This window comes from Dipodomys merriami, unplaced genomic scaffold, assembly GCF_024711535.1.
Source record: "Dipodomys merriami isolate MVZ:Mamm:240054 unplaced genomic scaffold, mDipMer1.0.p SCAF_290, whole genome shotgun sequence".
In the NCBI taxonomy this organism is placed as follows: Eukaryota; Metazoa; Chordata; class Mammalia; order Rodentia; family Heteromyidae; genus Dipodomys; species Dipodomys merriami.
Window position 1 is genome coordinate 744,130 of NW_027204382.1, and position 20,714 is coordinate 764,843.

At 37.6% G+C, this 20,714-nt stretch overlaps 1 protein-coding gene across 4 annotated transcripts in view; it reads left to right on the top strand.

Moving 5' to 3' along the window:
• Nucleotides 1-20,714, top strand: part of LOC138839049 (vacuolar protein sorting-associated protein 54) — a 98,878-nt gene that overhangs the window by 17,831 nt on the left and 60,333 nt on the right. For 3 of the 4 annotated variants that reach the window (XR_011375822.1, XM_070038699.1, XM_070038702.1), the window contains exons 2-6: nt 5,300-5,452; nt 6,673-6,914; nt 8,310-8,388; nt 11,694-11,728; nt 15,137-15,268. Coding sequence is in view for 3 of the 4 variants with exons in the window: in XM_070038699.1 (XP_069894800.1) it covers nt 5,320-5,452; nt 6,673-6,914; nt 8,310-8,388; nt 11,694-11,728; nt 15,137-15,268 (621 nt within the window). In the remaining variant the exon portion in view is untranslated. The remainder of the gene's footprint in view (nt 1-5,299; nt 5,453-6,672; nt 6,915-8,309; nt 8,389-11,693; nt 11,729-15,136; nt 15,269-20,714) is intronic. The other variant, XM_070038701.1, reaches the window with a different exon arrangement.

Here is a 20,714-nt window from a genome sequence, read left to right on the forward strand (position 1 = left end):
TTAGTATTGCTTTAGCTATTCAGGGTTTTTTGTACTTCCACTACATTCTAAGGTTGATTTTTCTATTTCTGTGAAAAATGATATTGGGATTTTTTTTAGGGATTGAGTCTTTTTTTTTTAAGATCAGAGATTAATCTTTTATTTATTCAATAAATATGACATACAGGTAATACATTAAAAGACATATCATAATTAATGAAAGCTTTAATCAATTAAAAAAATGACCCAATACAGAATGCATACATTGGATGGATCTTGTTTTAGGGATTGAGTCTTTAGAGTGCTTTTGGTAGTATAACCATTTTTACAACATTGAGTTTACCAACCCATGAACTTGAGAGAGCTTTTCATCTTCTGATGTTTTCTTCAATATCTTTTGTAGTTGCTCTTACTATTGAGTTCTAGTTTTACTCTATTGTGGACTATAAAATCTAGAAAATCACTTCAGTTTTCTTGTATTTGTTAAAATTTGCTTTCTATTTCTAAAGTTAATTTACTTTAGAGAAAGATCCATGGGTTGAGAAAATGTGTATTCTGAGGCTGTTGGGTGACATATTCTGAAGATGTCTCTGAAGTCCATGTGATCTATAGCATCATTTAATTCTAAAGTTTCTTTGTTTTTTTGATCTGGATGACCTGTGTATTGGTAAGAATGTGCACTAAAGTCACCTACTATTATTGTCTGTACTTGTTTGTCCAGTAATGTTGGCTTTATAAAATAGGGTATACTGATGTTTGCATATATATTTATAATTGTTATGTTCTCTTTATGGATTAGTCCTTTTATCAATATGAAAGGGATCTTCTTTGTCTCATATAACTTTAGTTTGAAGTGTACTTTGTCAGATCCCTTTCATATTGCTACTCTTTCTTACTTTTGGGCTCCATTAGTTTGGAAGATGTTTTCCTATCCTTTAATGTTTGCTGATGAGTTGCTTTTTTTTTTTTTTTTTTTTGTAGACAGCAAGTGTCTCTACACTGATTTGAGGATCTCGTGAACTTTTTGGCTGGCTTGCTTCAAACTCTAGTCTTCTAGATCCGTGTAGCTTGATTATAAGCTTGCCTGCCCTAGTGAGATTTATTCTTTTCTGTGTATTTGTTTGTGGTGGTGTGTCTTTCTCTTTTGTGTAGGATCCCTTTAACTATCTCTGCTATGCTGATTAAGTGATCATGAGTTGGTTTAATTTTTATCACGGAGTTCTTTATTTTAAGTTTTTTTTTTTTTTTTTTTGGTCCGGTCGTGGGGCCTGAGCACTGTCCCTCAGCTCTTCAGCTCAAGGCCAGCGCTCCACCACCGAGTGCCACTTCTGGCTTTTTTCTTTTTGCTTATGAGGAATCGAACCCAGGGCCTCATGCATGCAAGGCAAGCGCTCCACCACTGAGCCACCTTCCCAGCCCAAGGTTTATTGTATATTGAGAATTCCACTGGTTTTCTCATAGGCTTGTCTTTATGGGTGATTTGACAACTTCTCTCTTGACGTTATTGATATTTTTTTTCTTACTTTGTATACCTAGTGTTTCAACTATAATATGTGGGAGGTTCTTTTCTGGTTCTTGTCTGTTTAGAGTTTAGTTTTGTTTTGTTTTTGGGGGTACTGGGGATTTGGATCTTATAATCGTTAGACAGGTGCTGTACCACAGCCTCTTTTTTATGTTGTTATTTTCAAGGTAGGATTTTGCTTTATGTCTTGGCCAGGCTGGGCTGTGATCTTCTTGTGCTTCTCAATGCCACTAAGGATGAAAGGTGCATACCCCTGTGCCGAGCTATTATGCTTTTCTTTCCCATTCTTAGGTACTGGTTGAGGAGTCTCTTGAACTTACTTTTTGTACAGGCTGGTCTTGAGCCATGATCCTCTGTTCTTTTCAAATAGCTAGGATTATAGGTTGAGCTACTGTGCCAGACTTTTCTATATCCTAAAAGCCTACTATATCTGCCTGTGCATCTATCGCAAGATGTTTGAAGTTTTTATTATTTATTGAATATGTTTGCTTTTCCTTCAGCTTGCATCTTATCTCCTATGCCCATGATTTACAGATTTGTTCTTTTAAATGATATCCACAAGGTTTTGCATATTCCATTTATACTTAGAAAATTTAAATTTATTATCTGCTTTTTCTAATACATGCACTTTATCTTCAAGCAGGTATTAATTTGTTTCAGTCTACTAGTGGAACTTTCAGCTGAACTTCAATTTCATTTAACAAAGTTTTCATTTCCTAATTTAATTATTTTTCAGAATTTCTATATCTTTGATGAGTCCTCTTTAATATCTTGTATTCTTTATTTTGTTATTTTTAAATTTTTGTTTTTAATTCAGTGGTACTGGAGCTTGAACTCAGAGCCTTGCACTTGCTAAGTAGGTGCTCTATTGCTTGAGCCACTCTTCTTTTTTACAGTGAGTATTTTCAAGATAAGATCTTGCTTTATGCCCAGGATCTCACTTTTATGTCTAGTCAGACTGCACTACTGTCCTCCTATTTGTGCTTTCTCATGTAGCTAGGATGACAGGCACTGCACCCAGCCATTGTGTTTCCTCTATAGCTTAGGATATTGGCTGGGCAGAGATCCTTCTAATCTTTGCCTCATAAATAGTATTACAGGCTTGAACTACAACCCCTGGCTCATTCAGGTCTTTATTAGAATTTCCTTGGCATTCATTCAGGTGTTTTGTTTCCTTTTCAATATCATTAATAATTCTCATAGTAATTCTTTTGAATTCTTTGAGATGATATCCACTTCACTTATGGTTTTGTTATCATGGAGTCTTGTTGCCTTAATTTTTTTTTCATTTTTCTGTGTTTCTGTGTTATGGTTTCCACATCTGCAGCAAAGTTATTAGTTGGATCTGTCACCTATTCTTTCACTTGAGATAGTCTCAGTGCTCTGGCAGGACAGTGTGGTGGCTGACTTCACTTGGTGTTTTCATCACTGAGCTGGGAGTATGACTTAATAGCCAGGCATTTACCTACATGTTCAGGAAACTGGACTTGATTCCTACAAATGCTCAGATTGAGGAAAACTAGCTGGAATCCCTTGGACAAGGATTAGTTAGTTGTTCACTTCTTGGCTGACTTTACTATAGATACTATCCCCGTTTTTGTGTGTGTATGGGGAGCCCCTGTTGGCCACTAGGAGCTTTACAGCCTTTGGGCTAAGCTTGTTTCCGCCTGTTCCAGATCACTTGTGTCTCCAGGAGCACAAGTGTTCTAGCCTAGAGATGATTCCCAGATGTGACAGAGTTGGAGAGTAAACAGAGCATTGAGTTCTGCACTGGCAGGAGGAAAACTGAGAAGACCTAGACACTGCTCACTGATCTTAGTGTTTACAAACCCTGGCTGGCAGTTTGCTCCCTGTGGATGGAGGAGACTGTGGAAATAATGTTCTTAGGTTTGGACTTGGAGTCCTTAATCCCATCTGGCAACTAGTACCTACTGGGATAAAATTCCTGGTAGTGTTCTTCAGTGCCTTTAGATTCTGTTCAGCAGTTCCCTTTGTGTGTGTGTGTGTGTGTGTTTGTGGGAGAGGCTATGAAATGAAAGTGACTCATTTGGAGGATCTGTGTTTGGGGCCTTCAGACCTACTCAGCAGTAAATTCTTGCTGAAATACAGTTTTTGGAGGTGGACCTCAGTCCTTTCAGTTTCTGTCACCCTCTTGTGGGGAAGAGACTGGAAATCACTTGATTCAGAAGGCCTGAGTTGGAACCTCAAACCCTCCTGTCAGCAAACACAAGCTGGGTTGTAGTTCCCAGTGTTTTTAGACCCTGCCTAGCAGTGGAGTGTGGAAGCTCTAAAAAATCACCTGATCATGAAGGCCTGGCATTAGTCTCACAGCCAATACAGAGGCAGACTGTGGAGGACATATATTGTGCCAGTTATAATCTTGGTACTCAGTTTCCTCTGTGACCTTTCAACTGTAGGACTCACTGCTTGTAAGGAATAACAGAGCTTTTGCAGCACTATGACTTTGCTCCCCACTTCTTGACCTTCTCTGTAGATCGGTGTCAGACTCTTACCTACTTTCCAGAGATTGTGATAGGATGTTCCAGAACTTCCTGATCTGTGATTGGTCTTTGCTTTCAAGACCTCAGTATATCTCAGTCTTGAACAATGGGCTCTTACTCAGGTAGTGTCTTGCTATGGCATTCAGAGATGATGATAATGTCAGAATGTCTTTCTTCACTGAGGCTAACTAACCGCCCACACCAAAACAGTCACTGACTCACCAAATCTCCATGTGTTCAAAGCTTGAAGAGAGTGTGGGCTTATCCTATACCTAGAATTGCCAGTCTGTTACCTGGCCCACCTTAAGATTGCATCTTCAGCTTTTTGCTACTTTTCTCTATAGTCTCTTTCTGATGTTCTGACAGTTGTCAAATGTCAGCACAACTTAAGAAATATGTATATACGTAAAAAGAATGAAGAATATGACTTATAATTCAGTTACTAATGATTTTTCCTATATGACAATTACATAATAAAAATAACTTTTTTTTTTTTGTTGGTGGTGAGGCTTGAACTCAGTCTGGTTGGTGTCCTTGAGTTCTTTTGCTCAAGGCTAGCACTCTATCACTTTGAGCCACAACTCTACTTCCAGTTTTCTGGTCATAAATTGGAGATGAGAGCATCACAGACACTCCTGCCCAGGCTGGCTTTGAACTGCAGTCCTCAGATCTCAGCCTCCTGAGTAGCTAGGATAATAGGCTGGTGCTACCATTACCCAGCTAGTAAAGATAATTTTAGTAGTAAAAATAATTGTAATGATAATAACTAACATCTGTGAACAATTAATGTTTAGACAGGCATTATTTTTGATGTTGTACATATATTAATTCTCATAAGTCTTAGCAAGATGTTTATCAGGCTTGATCTTTTACTCATCTCCATTTGTCAGATGAGGAAAGGCATATGAAGGTTAAATAAATTTCCTCTTGGTGAGTGAAAGCAGGACACAAATCCTGCTTGTGGACTTCTAAAACTAGGGCACTTAACTACTTTGCATCATTATTGAATTCCTGTTTGATGTATGGAGTATTTTCATCTTTAATATAATGAATACTAAACTGGTATTTATTTGTATCTTACATAATATAAAAGACTATTTCACTTGGAGATTTTTTTTCTCAAACAATTACAAATTTTGTAGTAAAACAACTTTTACAATTCACAAATAATTTATGTCTATACTTCAAAGGATTTTGAAAAATACTTGTGGTTTTGAAGAAAATTTATGAAATTCATAATATATATATAGATTTTGGGTTGTCTGAACTTTCTTAATTATTGTTTCTTATTTTTTAGTTGAGTGGTGATTTTATGCAATGGCTTCAAGCCACAGTTCTTCACCAGTGCCTCAAGGAAGCAGTGATGTCTTCTTTAAAAAAGAGGTAGATTCAGCAAAACATATTCGACATGTGCAGTCACTGCCAGATGTGTGTCCCAAGGAGCCCACAGGTAATTTTTTAATTTTGTACTGGGTTGGAACTCAGGGCCTGGGTGCTGTCCTTTAGCTTTTTTTCTCTAAGTTGGCACTCTACCACTTGAGTCACAGCTTCACTTTCGTTTTTCTTTTTTGGTAGTTAATTGGATGTAGAGCCTCATGAACTTTTTTGTTAGGACTGGCTTCAAACCAGCCTGACCCCTAAAGATAGTGATGAATTATTTAGTGTTGTAAAATACAGGAAGGCTGTGATAACCTTATGGAGAAAACACATGTGTAGAAAGTACTTGTGTATAATAAGCTTTGCTCAGGCATGAGTTAGAGCTGTTAGCATGGGTTCAGTGTTACGAATCAGTGAGAAGTTGAGAGGCAGTGTCTTTAAACAAAAATATACATCAAATAAGCCTATATATCTTAATGATTCATGAAAAGAAATCTCGTGACTTCAGGCTCACAAGAAACTTGAATTCTCCTAGGAGCAGTAATTCAATATTTGTTAATTAGGTATTTACAGTCACTTCATAGAACAAATGGTGGTGATTGTGTATTCTTTCCTATATTATTAATGCCACAGCAGTATTATGTCAGCCAAATAAAGGGATTTGAGTCAAGCCGGGTGCTGGTGGCTCACGCCTGTAATCCTAGCTACTCAGGAGGCTGAGATCTGAGGATCGAGGTTCAAAGCCAGCCCGGGCAGGAAAGACTGTGAGACTCCTATCTCCAATAAACCACCAGAAAACCGGAAGTGGCGCTGTAGCTCAAGTGGTAGAGCGCTCGCCTTGAGCTGAAGAGCTAAGGGACAGCACTCAGGCCGACAAAAAAAAAAGGGGGGGGGATTTGAGTCAAGAATGCACTGTATAGGGCTGGGAAGGTGGCTCAGTGGTAGAGAGCTTGCCTTGCATGCTCGAGGCCCTGGGTTCGATTCCTCAGCACCACATAAGCAAAAACAAAAAAAGCCGGAAGTGGCGCTGTGGCTCAAGTGGTAGAGCCCTAGCCTTGAGCTGAAGAGCTGAGGGACAGCGCCCAGGCCTAGAGTTCAGGCCCCACGACCGGACCCAAAAAAAAAAAAAAAAAAAAGAATGCGCTGTATATACTTTTAATTCCTTTGGTAACTGATACTGGAAGATAATTAGTTGATTTCTGTTAGTATATCATGGAAGAGACAGTTTGGTTGGTTTGTATACTTGTATACATAGAACACATTTTACAGAGTTTTCTTGTTTACTTTTTGCAGGTGATTCAAATAGTTTATGTGTTGCCCCATCTCTAGTTACAGATCAACATAGATGGACTATATATCATTCCAAAGTAAATCTCCCAGCAGCATTAAATGATCCTAGATTAGCAAAAAGAGAATCTGACTTCTTCACAAAAACATGGGGATTGGACTTTGTGGACACCGAAGTCATACCTTCATTCTACCTCCCACAGATCAGCAAGGAACATTTTACAGCATATCAACAGGAAATCTCTCAGGTAAAAACTAAGTTTGAAATTAGTTGTAGTAGGGTCAAAAATAAATTTACATTTGATTTATTATAAATTTTTGATCAATGTTTTTTCCCCCTTTTTTCTTGTTAAAGCTTTAACATTTATTTGTTTTTCTGCTAGGAAGTGGGGAGTAATATATGAAAGACAGAACAAGTATATTTTTCTATTAAACAAATGATTGATTAGTGACTACAGCAGACACATAGGAGGTATTAATTTTCTCTCTGGTGGTCACTGTCATAACACCTAGATTTCCCTCTAGATTCTCCCTTCCTGACAGTCCTCAGCTGTCAGTCTCTTTTAGGTATTGCCTCAGAAAAAGAGTTTATTACCTCAGTTTATCAGTAATTTTTGAGGAGCCTATCACATTCCTTTTAGACCTTATCTATACAAATTCTATCTTGGGTTATGTTTTTCTTTAGATATATTTTAATACATTTCTATTACTTACTGAATTTCAGAGTTACACATTACTTTTTAGTATGAAGGTTTGATTTGTACCGATCTTACCAGTCAAGGAAGAAACGGTTCTATTTTGCTTATAAACCCAGATGATTTTTAAGATTTAAGAAATTATAGAGTAGAACTGTTTCTGTGTCTGTAATTTCCACAGCCAATGTAGCGTATCTAGCAGATAGCCTTAATATATCTGGACATAATTGTAATTCAGTATGTCGTATTAAACTGTGTCTAAAAGTAAGAATGGAGAGTTTGAGATGGTATATTACTCATTTTTAGATTGTTAGTGTCTGTTATTGATGTAGTTCTAACTACCATTTCAATCTTAAAAAAATAAAATGATACAAAATATCTTTCAGTATAGAAGGGCTATAAATGCACATATGCATGTTTCTATGTTGTCCAGCTAGCCTCATACTACTGGGCTCAAATAGTCTTCTTGTCTCAGTGTCCTGCCACCACGTACAGCTTTGTTGGATGAGATAAGGTGTTCTTTTTTGCCCAGGCAGACCTCAAACTATGATTCTCCCAACCTCTACCTCTGAGTAGCTGTAGGCAGGCATGTGTGAGCCTCTGGACTTGGACTCTTTTCTGTAAATTGCTTTTCCTCTTCCTTCTATTTATGGATATTTTATTATAATTGTATAAAATGAGGTAAGTATAGGTATATAAGTGTCCAGTATTATCTTTTCTTGAGATTGAGCCCAGATCCTTACATATATTAGGCAAATGTTCTAACTCTGATCTATTGCATCTTAGCACTTTGTAGTAGTATGTGGTTTATAAAGCATACCTATTACTTGTATTTATATTCAGAGGATTAATGATTTTATATTAAAAATCATACAACTAATTTGGCGTATTTTGATACTCTGTTGTGGAACACTCTACATAGCTTTGATCAAATTATCTTTTTATTAGAGAGAGAAGATTCATGAAAGATGCAAGAATATTTGTCCTCCTAAAGATACCTTTGACAGGAGTCTTTTACATACTCATGGTATGTGTATGTGTTATTTGTAGATAAAAAAGCATAGCATAAATATTTAAGAATACAATTTGTACTTTGGAATCTTGTTTCCAATCATAACTTTTATTTCTAGTTTTTTATTTTGTTTTGTTTTTTATTTTATTTTGTTTTGGTGGTATTGGGGATTGAAGCCAGGGCCTTGTTCATATTTGGCACATACTTTATACTGCATTGCATCCTAATTCTTATAATTTTTGTTGTTGTTGTTGTTTTGGTGATTTGGTCATGGGACTTGAACTTTGGGCCTGGGTGCTGTCTTGAGCTCTTCAGTTCAAGGCAAGTACTCTACCACTTGAGCTACAGTGCCACTTCCGGTTTCCTGGTAGTTAATTGGAGATGAGTCTCATGGACTTTTCTGTCTGGGCTGGCTTTGAACCGTGATCCTCAGATCTCAGCCTCCTGAGTAGTTAGGATTATAGGCATGAGCCACCTGTGCCTGACTCTAATCCTTATAAAATTTTTTTTTTTTTGGTCAGTCCTGGGGCTTTGACTTTGGGTCTAGGCACTGTCCCTGAGCTTCATTTGCTCAAAGCTAGCACTCTACCACTTGAGTCACAATGCTACTTCTGGTTTTTGTGTTTATGTGGTACTGAGGAATTGAACCCAGGGCTTCATGCATGCAAGGCATGCACTCTACCACTAAGCCACATTCCCAGCCCTAATCCTTATAATTTTTATAGCATAATACTATAATCTTTTCTAAATCCTTTACTGTGACAAGTAAACTTAATATCTTGGTGCTGGGTACTTTGTTGCTTAAAAGTAGATAAATAAGCTGGGTGTGGGTGGTTTATTCATGCGATCCAGCTACTCAGGAGGCTGAGATCTGTGGATTGAGGTTTGAAGCTAGGCTAGGCAGGAAAATTCATGAGAGTCTTATTTTGGGTGGTCATAGGGCTTGAATTCAGAGCACTGTCCTTGAGCTTTTTTACCCAAGGCTAGTGCTCTACCACTTTGAGCCATAGGATCATTTCTGGTTTTATGGTTATTTGGAGATAAGAGTCTCATGGACTCTTTCTTGCCCAGGCAGGAGATCCTCAGATCTCAGTCTCCTGAGTGGCTAGAATTACAGACATGAGATACTGGCCCCTGGCTTATGAGACTTTTACCTCCAATAAACTACTAAAAAAACCTTGGAAGTGAAGCTGCGATTCTAGTGATAGAGAACTAGCCTTGAGCATAAGCTCAGGGACATTGCCCAGACCCTGAGGTCAAGCCCTGGGCTGACACTGTGGGGGAAAAAGAAAAAAAAAAGATGAATAAGATGAATAACAAAAAATTAACCCTTAATTGCAACACTCTATGTTAAGGCTTTGTAAGGTTGAACACACAATATTCTAGCTCACTTTAGGAAATTTCCAAGATCTAATGATGATTACGTATGTTTTAAAATAGTGGGAAACAGTGATGTATTACATATTTCTTGGGAATACTTAGAATAAAAATAAAAGGAATTGATACAAAGTCATAGATCTAGTCAAAAGAGTTGTAAGAACCTATTGTGTTGGCTGTACTTCAATAAGAGATGTAACTGAAATAGTGGGCAGGGACCAGGTCATGAAGAGTCTTGTATGCCATGCTTAGGAATTACTTTATTGAAAGGCAGAATAAAGCTATACAGAATAATTTAAATATAAATCTGACATGGTCAGATTTATAATTACATATTTTATTCTGAAAACAGTGTGGATCATGAATTTTGAGGCAGTGATTAAGAAGTCAGAAGCCACTGCAGTGCTGAGTAGGAAATAGGGTGCCAATAACAGTTACAGTAGAAATGAGGAAGTTAGAACTAAATACTTCACAGATCTAGGCATAGGTTTTAATACCTGGCAATAGAGAAAAATGATTGAGGGATGACTCTCATGTTTCTTGTTTATTCAGCTATCTTAGGTAGGAGGTGCAGTTCATCTAAAAAGCAAAATAGGGCTGAGAAAGTGGCTCAGTGGTAGAGCGCTTGCCTTGCATGCATGAGGCCCTGGGTTCGACTCCTCAGCACCACATAAGCAAAAAGAAAAAAGCCGGAAGTGGCGCTGTGGCTCAAGTGGTAGAGCGCTAGCCTTGAGCTGAAGAGCTGAGGGACAGTGCCCAGGCCCAGAGTTCAGGCCCCACGACTAGACCCAGAAAAATAAAAAATATAAAAAAAGAAAGAAGCAAAATAGGAAGGGAAATGGAGGCTAGTTTTGTTGCAAAATGACATGTGTAACTGGCAACCTAGATCCCTGGAAAGAAGAAATGAAGATAGGCTGAAAATATACGCTGGACATTATTAGAGATATTATGCAAGACAATAGTGTAGTAGTTGAATCCAAGGGTGCAAGATTACCAAGGGAAGATATGAATAATAAAGAGGAAAGGATTGTTGCTAGGACAGTGTCAAGTTACCATCTCCCCTCCCCCACCCCCTTCTTTTGTTGGTAGGAGTCCTGGGGCTTGAATTCAGGGCCTGAGCACTGTCCCTGAGCTTCATTTGCTTAAGGCTAGCACTCTACTACTTGAGCCACTGTGTTACTTCTGGCTTTTTGTGTTTATGTGGTACTGAGGAATCGAACCCAGGGCTTCATGAATGCCAGGCAAACACTCTACCACTAATCCACATTCCTAGCCTGATATTTTTTGATCATAAGAAATTCTAATGAAGCTGGTTGCCAGTGTTTCACAGCCATCTCTATATTCCTAGCTACTCAGATAGCTGAGATCTCAGGATTGTGTATGAAGACAGCTGGGCAATTAACTAGCAAAAAGCTCAAAGTAGAGCTGTGGATCAAGTAGTAGTATTCTTGAGTGACAAAGCTAAAGGATAGCACCCAGACCTGAGTTGAAATCCTAGCACCAAAACACACATACACACACACACACACACGCACGCACGCACGCGCGCAATGGAAGAAAGGAAGAAAAGTTTTGAATAGAATATGGTGGGTATTTTAAATAATAAAAAGTTTCTATTCTAGAATTTAATTCATTTTCTGATACTACATAGCATCCTAAATTTAATTTAAAAACTTAATAAAAGATAATCAAAAGACTTAAAATGTATTTAGATGTTTCATTACTACTAAATGATTGATTACAGTTGTTTGAAGCTTCTTTCTTGTTCAGAGCTCCCCCTTAGGCAGATATCATCAAGTAAGAATACTTGATGAAGGAAAACCTAGAGTAGTTATTTGGTTGTAATCTAGTGTAATATTGCATTTGTCAAAATATGTATATTATGGGAGTAAAATTAAAACAACTTTAAAAGATTATATTTTCCCTTTTCCTTTTTATCATAGATAAATCCAGGACAGATCTGGAGCAAGTACCTAAGGTAAGAAAGTATAAAAATAAGAATACTGCTTTTTAATATTTGATCTTTTATTTTGCCTTATAAAATTTTCATTTGGCTATTTTTTGACAGGCCATTTTGCTGCTTTTGGGGCTTTGGTCTTGCTTTTTTAAAATGAAAAATAAATTTCATTTGGCAAATATTGTATGTAATTTTCTTTTTTCTTTTTTTTTTTTTTGGGTCCGGTTGTGGGGCCTGAACTCTGGGCCTGGGTGCTGTCTCTCAGCTCTTCAGCTAGCGCTCTACCACTTGAGTGAGTCACAGTGCCACTTCCGGCTTTTTTCTTTTTGCTTATGTGGTACTAGGGAATTGAACCCAGGGCCTCAAGCATTGCAAGGCAAGTGCTCTACCACTGAGCCACCTTCCCAGCCCGTAATTTTCTTTTTTGTACCATCAGTCTCTTCCTCATTATTAAAACTAGAAATATATTTTAAGTATCTATATTCTAAGAAGAATTTGTTGATCTTACTATCCTTTCAGATTATTAAGAGATAGTTTCTTGGCATTAAAAAATTGGTAGCATGGGGCTGGGAAGGTGGCTCAGTGGTAGAGTGCTTGGCTTGAATGTATAAGGCCCTGGGTTCGATTCCTCAGCACCACATAAGCAGAAAAAGATGGAAGTGGTGCTGTGGCTGAAGTGGTAGAGTGCTAGCTTTGAGCTGAAGAGCTGAAGGACAGTGTCCAGGCCCAGAGTTAAAACTCCACAACCGGCAAAAAAAAACCCATAAATAAATAAAATAAAAATTGATAGCACTTTTGTAATAGCTGCATTCTCTTTTGGGAAGAGAATCCATTTCCTTCTTCATGGTCTCAAAGTGATCTGTGACAGTTGTTACTTAGGATGAGAAAGAAACAAGTGGAGAGGGAGACTTTTAAGTTCTTTGCCTACAAAATAAAATTTAAGGCTCTTTATGATTTGCTACTATCAGAGTCATACTTCTCACTTCTGTCTACTCCTCTTTACATACTCTACTTCAAACAACTTTTTGCTAATACCCTACTTGCACTGTTTTCTCAGCCTGGAAATTCATTTTTTACTTCTTCCTGTTTTAAATCCTTTACAATTTTTTGCTTCTCAACCAAACATAATTGGCCCTCTTGCCAAATTCCCATAACATTTTATCTAGGCTCCCCTCCCCCCAAATACTCTTCTTACAAAGTATTTATCCACTTATCCCTTGGTATCTAGGGTTCCCCTTTCCCTATTAAGGATACTAAAATTGGACAATGCTCTGATGTCTTATATTTTGCTTATAACCTTCTCATATCCTCTAAATTACTTAATGAGATAACTCATACAATATAAATAGTTGTTTTACCATACTGCTTGAGAATAATGACAAAGAAACACAGATGTATTTTTTGCCAAATAATTTCTTTTAAAAATTATTTTTTATGAGTATATACTTCTTGACCATGTCATTCCTTCCTTCATTCCCCCCCCCTCCTGTCCCTACCCACAAGTTACATAGTTCATTTTTACACAGTGTACATTTAATGTATTGACTGCATTTGCTTATCCTTCCTATCTCCATTCTTGTGTTCTCCCCAAAAACATGTTCTATTTTCTGGTATTTGTTTTGATAAATAAAATTTTAGTTGTTCAGATAAGTTACACCTTTGGATTCCTCCCATAAACATATTCTCCTTCAGTCAAACTGAATAATTTCAATCCTCATTTGGTTCAGTCTATAGATGTGGAACCTGAAGATAGAGAGAGTTGACCATATATGTATTTTATCACGTTCCATGGGCTGAAAGCTCCTTGAGATTAGGATTGTCACTTATCTTTGTTTCTAAGTAGATATTTATTAATGCTGTTAATATTAAAGAGGAACTAAAAAAATACTTATTTCCTGGTGATGTTTTCCCTAACATTCATACTAGCTTTTTTTGATATAGGTGCAATGAATTAGTAAATAAAATATAGCAATAAATTGGCTAAACCATGTTTTAGGCCTTATGCTAAGTGCTAAGGATATAGTGATTAATAATCTATCATTATAACCCTGAAGGAAGATCTGGGCTCCAAAGAGAGTTATGCATATTAAATAGCTTCTGAAGCACATGATAAACAATTAAATATATATGGTGTACTTGTGTTCACAGGTATGAGTGATTAATCTTTGAATCATACACAACTATTTACTCCTTTGGTTAGGTCATCTCTTGTAAGGGTGTGTAAATACTTAGCTATAAGAATGTATAAAAGTGGCCAAGTACACTGGTGCATGCTTGTACTTGAAACTACCAGGATCTAGAGGTAAGATTGAGTTCTAGGGCTAGAGACTTTATCTGAAAAATAACTAAAAGCATAAAGGGCTGAGTTTATGGTTCAAGAGGTAGAGTACTTAACTAGCAACAGTGAAGTCTGAGTTCATACCACAATACCAAAAAGGTGTGAAAGATAATTGAATGATGATAGAATGGAATATGTCATTAGTGAGAAGGTATGACAAGAAACAGATAAATAGATACAAAAGAAATGAATTCTGCATACCATTCAGTATTATTTGGTCTGTGAGTCAGGAGAATTCACAAAAAGTTCTAAGCAGAGGAGTTAATTCAGTTTTATGTGACATTTTAGGAAGGTATCTCTGACAGCAATGACAGATACTCCCAATGTTAGGAGGGACATTGGTAAACAGCTGTTTACTAGTCAGAGAAAATGAAGAGCTGAATGGATGAGTGCTGAGGAGATATACAGAGAGAATTCAAGAAATAGTTAGGAAATATAATAGGTAGCTCTTGCTGATGAGTTGGATATAGTATGCATGAAGATTATCTCTTCATAAAACTAAATTAGTTGTAAATGTTAGTGTGTTATTCTAAAAACTAAATTTGAAGGAATTTGAGCAGGAGAAAGTAGAAACATAAGCTGTAAATGAATTTGACTATAGAGTAAGGGAACGACCCTCTCCTCTAGTAAATGCTAAAAACATTTTTTTTTTTTTTGGGTCCGGTCGTGGGGCCTGAGCTCTGGGCTTGGGCACTGTCCCTCAACTCTTCAGCTCAAGGCTAGCGCTCTGCCACTTGAGCCACAGCACCACTTCTGGCTTTTTTCCTTTTGCTTATGTGGTGCTGAGGAATTGAACCCAGGGCCTCAGGCATGCAAGGCAAGCAAGCGCTCTACCACTGAGCCACCTTCCCAGCCCCTAAAAACATTTTTTAATATCCTGTGCGAACATTTTAAATGTGACTCGCCAAGTTTACTTTTATTGTAAATTTTGGATCTAGAGTTTTGTGTGAATAAATAATTACTATTTGCTTTTGCTATTCACACTCAAGATCCAAGTTAATTTTTGTTTAGTGGTTTTGTAATGTTGGAGGAGTAATGGATATAGAGAAAATGTTGTAATCTAATTGGGGAAATATGTATTCTTTTAATAGATTTTTATGAAACCAGATTTTGCCTTGGATGATTCCTTAACTTTTAATTCAGTTTTACCATGGTCTCATTTTAATACTGCTGGTGGAAAAGGAAATCGTGATGCAGCTTCCTCAAAGTTACTTCAAGAAAAGGTAATTGTTCCTTGACTTTTTTCCTATAGAATACTGGTAATATCATTTTGGTTGAGTGATAATTACTTGTGTGTGCTCAGATGAGCTCTTCTTTCAATTTCTTTCTTTTGGGGAGAATAACAAAGGAAGAGGTAACAATGCTCGACGAGAAATGTACTCATTACCTTACTCATGTAACTGTAACCCTCTTTACAATAAAATAAAATTTAAAAGGGGCTGGGAAGGTGGCTCAGTGGTAGTATGCTTCCCTTGAATGCGTGAGGCCCTGGGTTTGATTCCTCAGCACCACATAAACAGAAAAAGGCAGAAGTGGAGCTGTGGCTCAAGTGCTAGAGCACTAGCCTTGAACTGAAGAGCTGAGGGACAGTACCCAGGCCCAGAGTTCAAGCCCTATGACCAATGCAAAAAATAAAGAAATAAATAAATTTTTCTCTTTTTCAGACTTAGGATTTTAGCCAAGAAACTCATGCATACTAGGCAATTGCTCTATCATCTTTGTTGTTAGTGATAATTGTAAACATTCTAATCTTCTTTTGGAGCTAATGGGATTTTAAACTCAGGGTCTTGTTACTTACAAGGCAAATAAGTTACCACTTAAGCCACAATCCCCAGTGTTTTCCCTTTTTAGTTATGTTTCAGATAGTCTTGCACTTTTTGCCTATACATGTGATCCTCCTATTATACCCATGTATAGCTGAGATTACAGGCAAGCTCTGCAACACTTGGCTTCTTTGCTGAGATGGCTTTGCCTGAGTTGGCTTTGAACTGGGATCTTCCCCGTCTTCCCCATAGTAAAGGAATTACACACATCATCCATTGTACTTGGCCCAGCATTTTAATCTTAACTGGTACTAAGAGTATTTTGGTTTAGTGGAATAAAAGTTGTGCTTGTTAAAAAGGAAAAACATTCTGAGTGCTTCTCTCTCTCTCTTTCTTTCAAGTCCTGGGCTTGAACTCCTGTCTTAAGCTTTTGAGCTCAGACTAGCGATCTAACACTTGAGCCACAGCTCCTTTCTGGTAGGTTAGTGGAGATAAGAGAGTCACAGATTGTCTTGCTGGGCTTGCTTTGAACAACAATCCTGGATTTCAAGCTTTGGAGTAGCTAGGATTATAGGCATGAGCCCACAAACAGACTCAGTGCATCTTTTCTAAAACTGATTGAAAGAATATATTAGATAACACAATGAATGCTTTGTATTTATCCCAAATGGTTTAGCTCTGCATCAGCTAATTTTATAACCATGATAAACACAGAAAGCAGCTTTTCCTGGGAAAAGCAAAAATTAGCTGGGGGCCGGGAAGGTAGCTCAGTGGTAGAGCGCTTGCCTTGCATGCATGAGGCCCTGGGTTTGATTCCTCAGCACCACATAAGCAGAAAAAAAAAAAGCCGGAAGTGGCACTGTGGCTCAAGTGGTAGAGTGCTAGCCTTGAGCTGAAGAGCTGAGGGACAGCACCCAGGCCCAGAGTTCAGGCCCCACGACCAGACCCCCCCTCCCCCCCCAAAATAGCTGGGAATTTCCTGTGAATTAGCAAAAATATTATAGTTAAATACAGTATTTTGTTTTATTTTTATGAGCAAGGTAATGAGATGAGTCCATTTCCTATCAAGCATTGTTACTCCCCTTTTGTTTTCCCCTGCTCCCCCCCACCCCTGCCTGCAAAGTTGTAAAGTTTGTTTTCAACATAGTGTCTTGTACATCTCACTGTTACAATGGCTCATCCTGTATCCTTATTTCAACATTTTGTTATTTCCCTTCCCCTCTCCAAATTAGAAAAATGTATACAAGATGTAGGATACCTGAATCAAATACAGTGACAATAGGGGTTGTATCATGAGGAAAGAACATACGAAGAAACAACAAAAAAAATCACATAGTACATTATAAGAACATTAAAAGAACAGCAAGAAAGATAAAATCTCCTGTGTCTCTATCTTGGGTTCATTTCTCTTAGCATCAGGTTATATGGTCATATGAACATAGCTTTTGGCTTCTTCTTCTTGTGCTAGACATATACTAATTATTGCAGATAAGGGAAACCATGGGACCTATGTTTCTTTGGGCCTGGCTTACTTCACTTAATATAATTTTTTCCAAGTCTTTCCCTTTCCTAATAAAGGGGATGCTATCATTCTTTCTGATGGAGGCATAGAATTCCATTGTGTATATATGACATTTTCTTGATCCATTTATCTACTGAGGGGCATCTGGGTTCCATATCTTAGCTATGGTAAATAATGCTGTGATAGGGCTGGGAAGGTGGCTCAGTGGTAGAGTGCTTGCTTTGCATGCCTGAGGCCCTGGGTTCGATTCCTCAGCACCACATAAGCAAAAAGAAAAAAGCCGGAAGTGGCGCTGTGGCTCAAGTGGTAGAGCGCTAGCCTTGAGCTGAAGAGCTGAGGGACAGCGCCCAAGCCCAGAGTTCAGGCCCCATGACTGGACCCAAAAAAAAAAAGAAAAAAAAATAATGCTGTGATAAACATAGTTGTGTTGGTAGCTTTAGTACGGCCTTGTTTGTGATCATTTGGGTAAATGCCTAAAAGTGGGATTGCTGGGTATAGGGGAACTCTATATGGAGTCTTTTGAGGAACCTCCATATTGCTTTCCAAAGTGGTTGAACAAGTTTACACTCCCACCGACAATGCAGTAGTGTTCCCTTTTGGCCACATCCCTTCCAGCATCTGTTGTTACTAGATTTCTTGATTATAGCCATTCTAACTAGGGTGAGGTAGAGTCTCAATGTTGTTTTGATTTGCATGTCTTTTATGGCTAGAGAAGTTGAGCATTTCTTCATGTGTCTATTGACCATTCTTATGTCCTCTTCAGAGAAGTTTCTCTTTTAAGTCTTTAGCCCACTTTTTAATTGGGCAGTTGTTTCTTTGAGGATTTGTTGTTGGGGGACTTCATTTTTTGAGTTCTAAGTATATTTTAGATATGAGACCCTTGTCCATTGTATGGCTAGTGAAGATCTCCCAATCCGTGGGCTTTCTACTAATCTTGCTAGCTATGTCCTTTGCCATGCAGAAGCTTTGCAGTTTCATGCAGTCCCATTTGTCCAACTTTTCTTTGATTTGTTGTGTTTCTGGGTCTTTATTAAGAAAATTTTGGCCTGTGCCAAGGAGCCCTAGAGTTTCTCCTATTCCTTCCTGTAATGTTTTCAGAGTGTCTGCTTTGACTCCGAGGTCTTTGATCCATTTGGAGTTGATTCTGGTACAGGGTGATATATAAAGATCTAGCTTTAGTTTTCTACAGGTGTTTAACCAATTTTGCCAGCACCATTTACTGAAGAGCCTTTCTTCCATTCCTCTTCCTACTCCTCTTCCTCCTCCTCTTCTTCTTTCTTCTTCTTCCTTCTTCTTCTTTCTTCTTCTTCTTTTTTTTTAAAAGCTCCCTTATTGAAGATTAAGTGGCTGTAGGTTGTAGGTTCATTTCCGGGTGTTCAGTTCTATTCCATTTGTCCTCAGGTCTGTTCTTGTGCTAGTACCAAGCTGTTTTGACTACTATGGTTTTGTAATAGAGTTTGAGGTTTGGTATTGATATTCCTCCAGCACTGTTCTTGGTGCTAAAGATTCTTTTTGCTATTCAGAGTCCTTTATTGTTCCATATGAAATTTTGGATTGCCTTTTCTGTTTCCTTAAAAATGAGGTTGGAATATTGATAGGTATCGCAGTGAATTAGTAGATAGCCTTTGGCAGTATTGCCATTTTCACAATGTTAGTCCTCCCAATCCAGGAGCATGTGAGGTTTTTCCACTTCCTTAGTTCTGCTTTAATTTCCTTTTTCACGTTTTTAAAGTTTTCATCAGAGGTCCTTCACTTCTTCTTGTTTTTTTTTTTTTTGTCTGTCATGGGGCCTGAACTCTGGGCCCTGTCCTCAGCTCTTCAGCTCTAGGCTAGCGCTCTATCATTTAAACCACAGCACCACTTCTGTTTTTTTCTGTTTATGTGGTGCTGAGGAATTGAACCCAGGGCCTCATGCATGTAAGGCAAGCATTCTACCACTGAGCCACTTTCCTAGCCCTCCTTCACTTCTTTAGTTAACTCCTAGGTATTTTATTTTTTATGGGGCTATTACAAAAGGAGTTGTTTTCCTGATTTCAGCTGTGTTCTTCTCATTTTTGGCATACAGGAAAGCCATTGATTTTTGAGAGTTAATTTTGTATCCTGCTACTTTGCCAAAGGTTTGAATTAGCTTGAGTTACTTGGGAGTGGAGTCCATAGGTTCTTTAAATACAAGATCATGTCATCTGCAAAGAGGGAGAGTTTTACTTCATCTTTCCCTATTTGGATCCCCTTTATGTTGGCATCTAAATACGGTATTCTTATGATATTTTTTTGCTTTACAAGCCTTCATGTTATTAGTCAGAAGTACTTTAAAATTTCCAGTGTTCTGTATTTTAAAGTCATCATGTTGAAAATAATTTAAAATTTAGGATTTTAAATATAACTTACTGAGAATTTTCTAAAACTTGGATAATAGAAACTTTTAGTTTCTGTTTTTTCTCAGAACTTGCTTAAGAGCCTTTCTAAAACTATGGTTTTTAAATAAGAAAAAACTTTTGTTCTAGTGACATTGTTGGCAGTTTGAAAGCTTTTCTCAGGAAAACTTTAATAAATTAGGTCCAGTTCTTCTCAGTAACTGAAGAACAGACAGGCTTGAAGAGAACAGGAGAAGAGATGTGGGGAAAGATGCATGAGTATTTTTTTTCTCACAATTCAAAGGGATAGTGAGCTCACTTTTCCTTTTTTTTTTTTTTTTAACTTAAGGACAAATTCATCACTCTGCTGAAAATGATAGAGAAGGCTTGCTCCAGGTGTTATTTTTACATTTTTATGCCCTGGAGGAAAACACCTCAAAAAAGAAAAGCAACAAAAGACAATAAAAATCTCATTGATCTATGCAAATACTTTTAAGAATATCTTGAAGATTATTTCTTCAATGTTATTTTAGTAGGAAATATTATGAATATTGATGAATCCTGAAAGCTGAAAATCAAATAAATATTTTATCCCCAGTGTTTAAAGTGACTAAAGTAATGGATTTCCTTTTTATTTATAAGTCACAGAATCAGATTTCCTTTATTTGCATTCTGATTCCTTTTCTATTTTTTGTTAGGAGTGAAAGAATTCTATGACAGCACTTTCAAGCTCCTATTACAATAGACAGCAGCTACTTTATCTTGCTAGGTTTGAGAAGAGGATTCTACTTCCAGAATTAGGGAAATTAACATCCTATTTTGTATTATCCAAAGTGTTGGTCTGTGATGTGATAAAGTGTTTGCATTGTAATGTAAAATATTGAACTGGGTCTTTGTTGCCAGCCTGCAGTACACATGAGGACTGTTTCAAAAGACAAACTGGTTGGCTGGGGATGTAACTTAGTGATAGAGCAAGTCAAGCATTCATGAAGTTCTGGGTTCCATACTTAGCTCTCTGTGGGGCAGGATA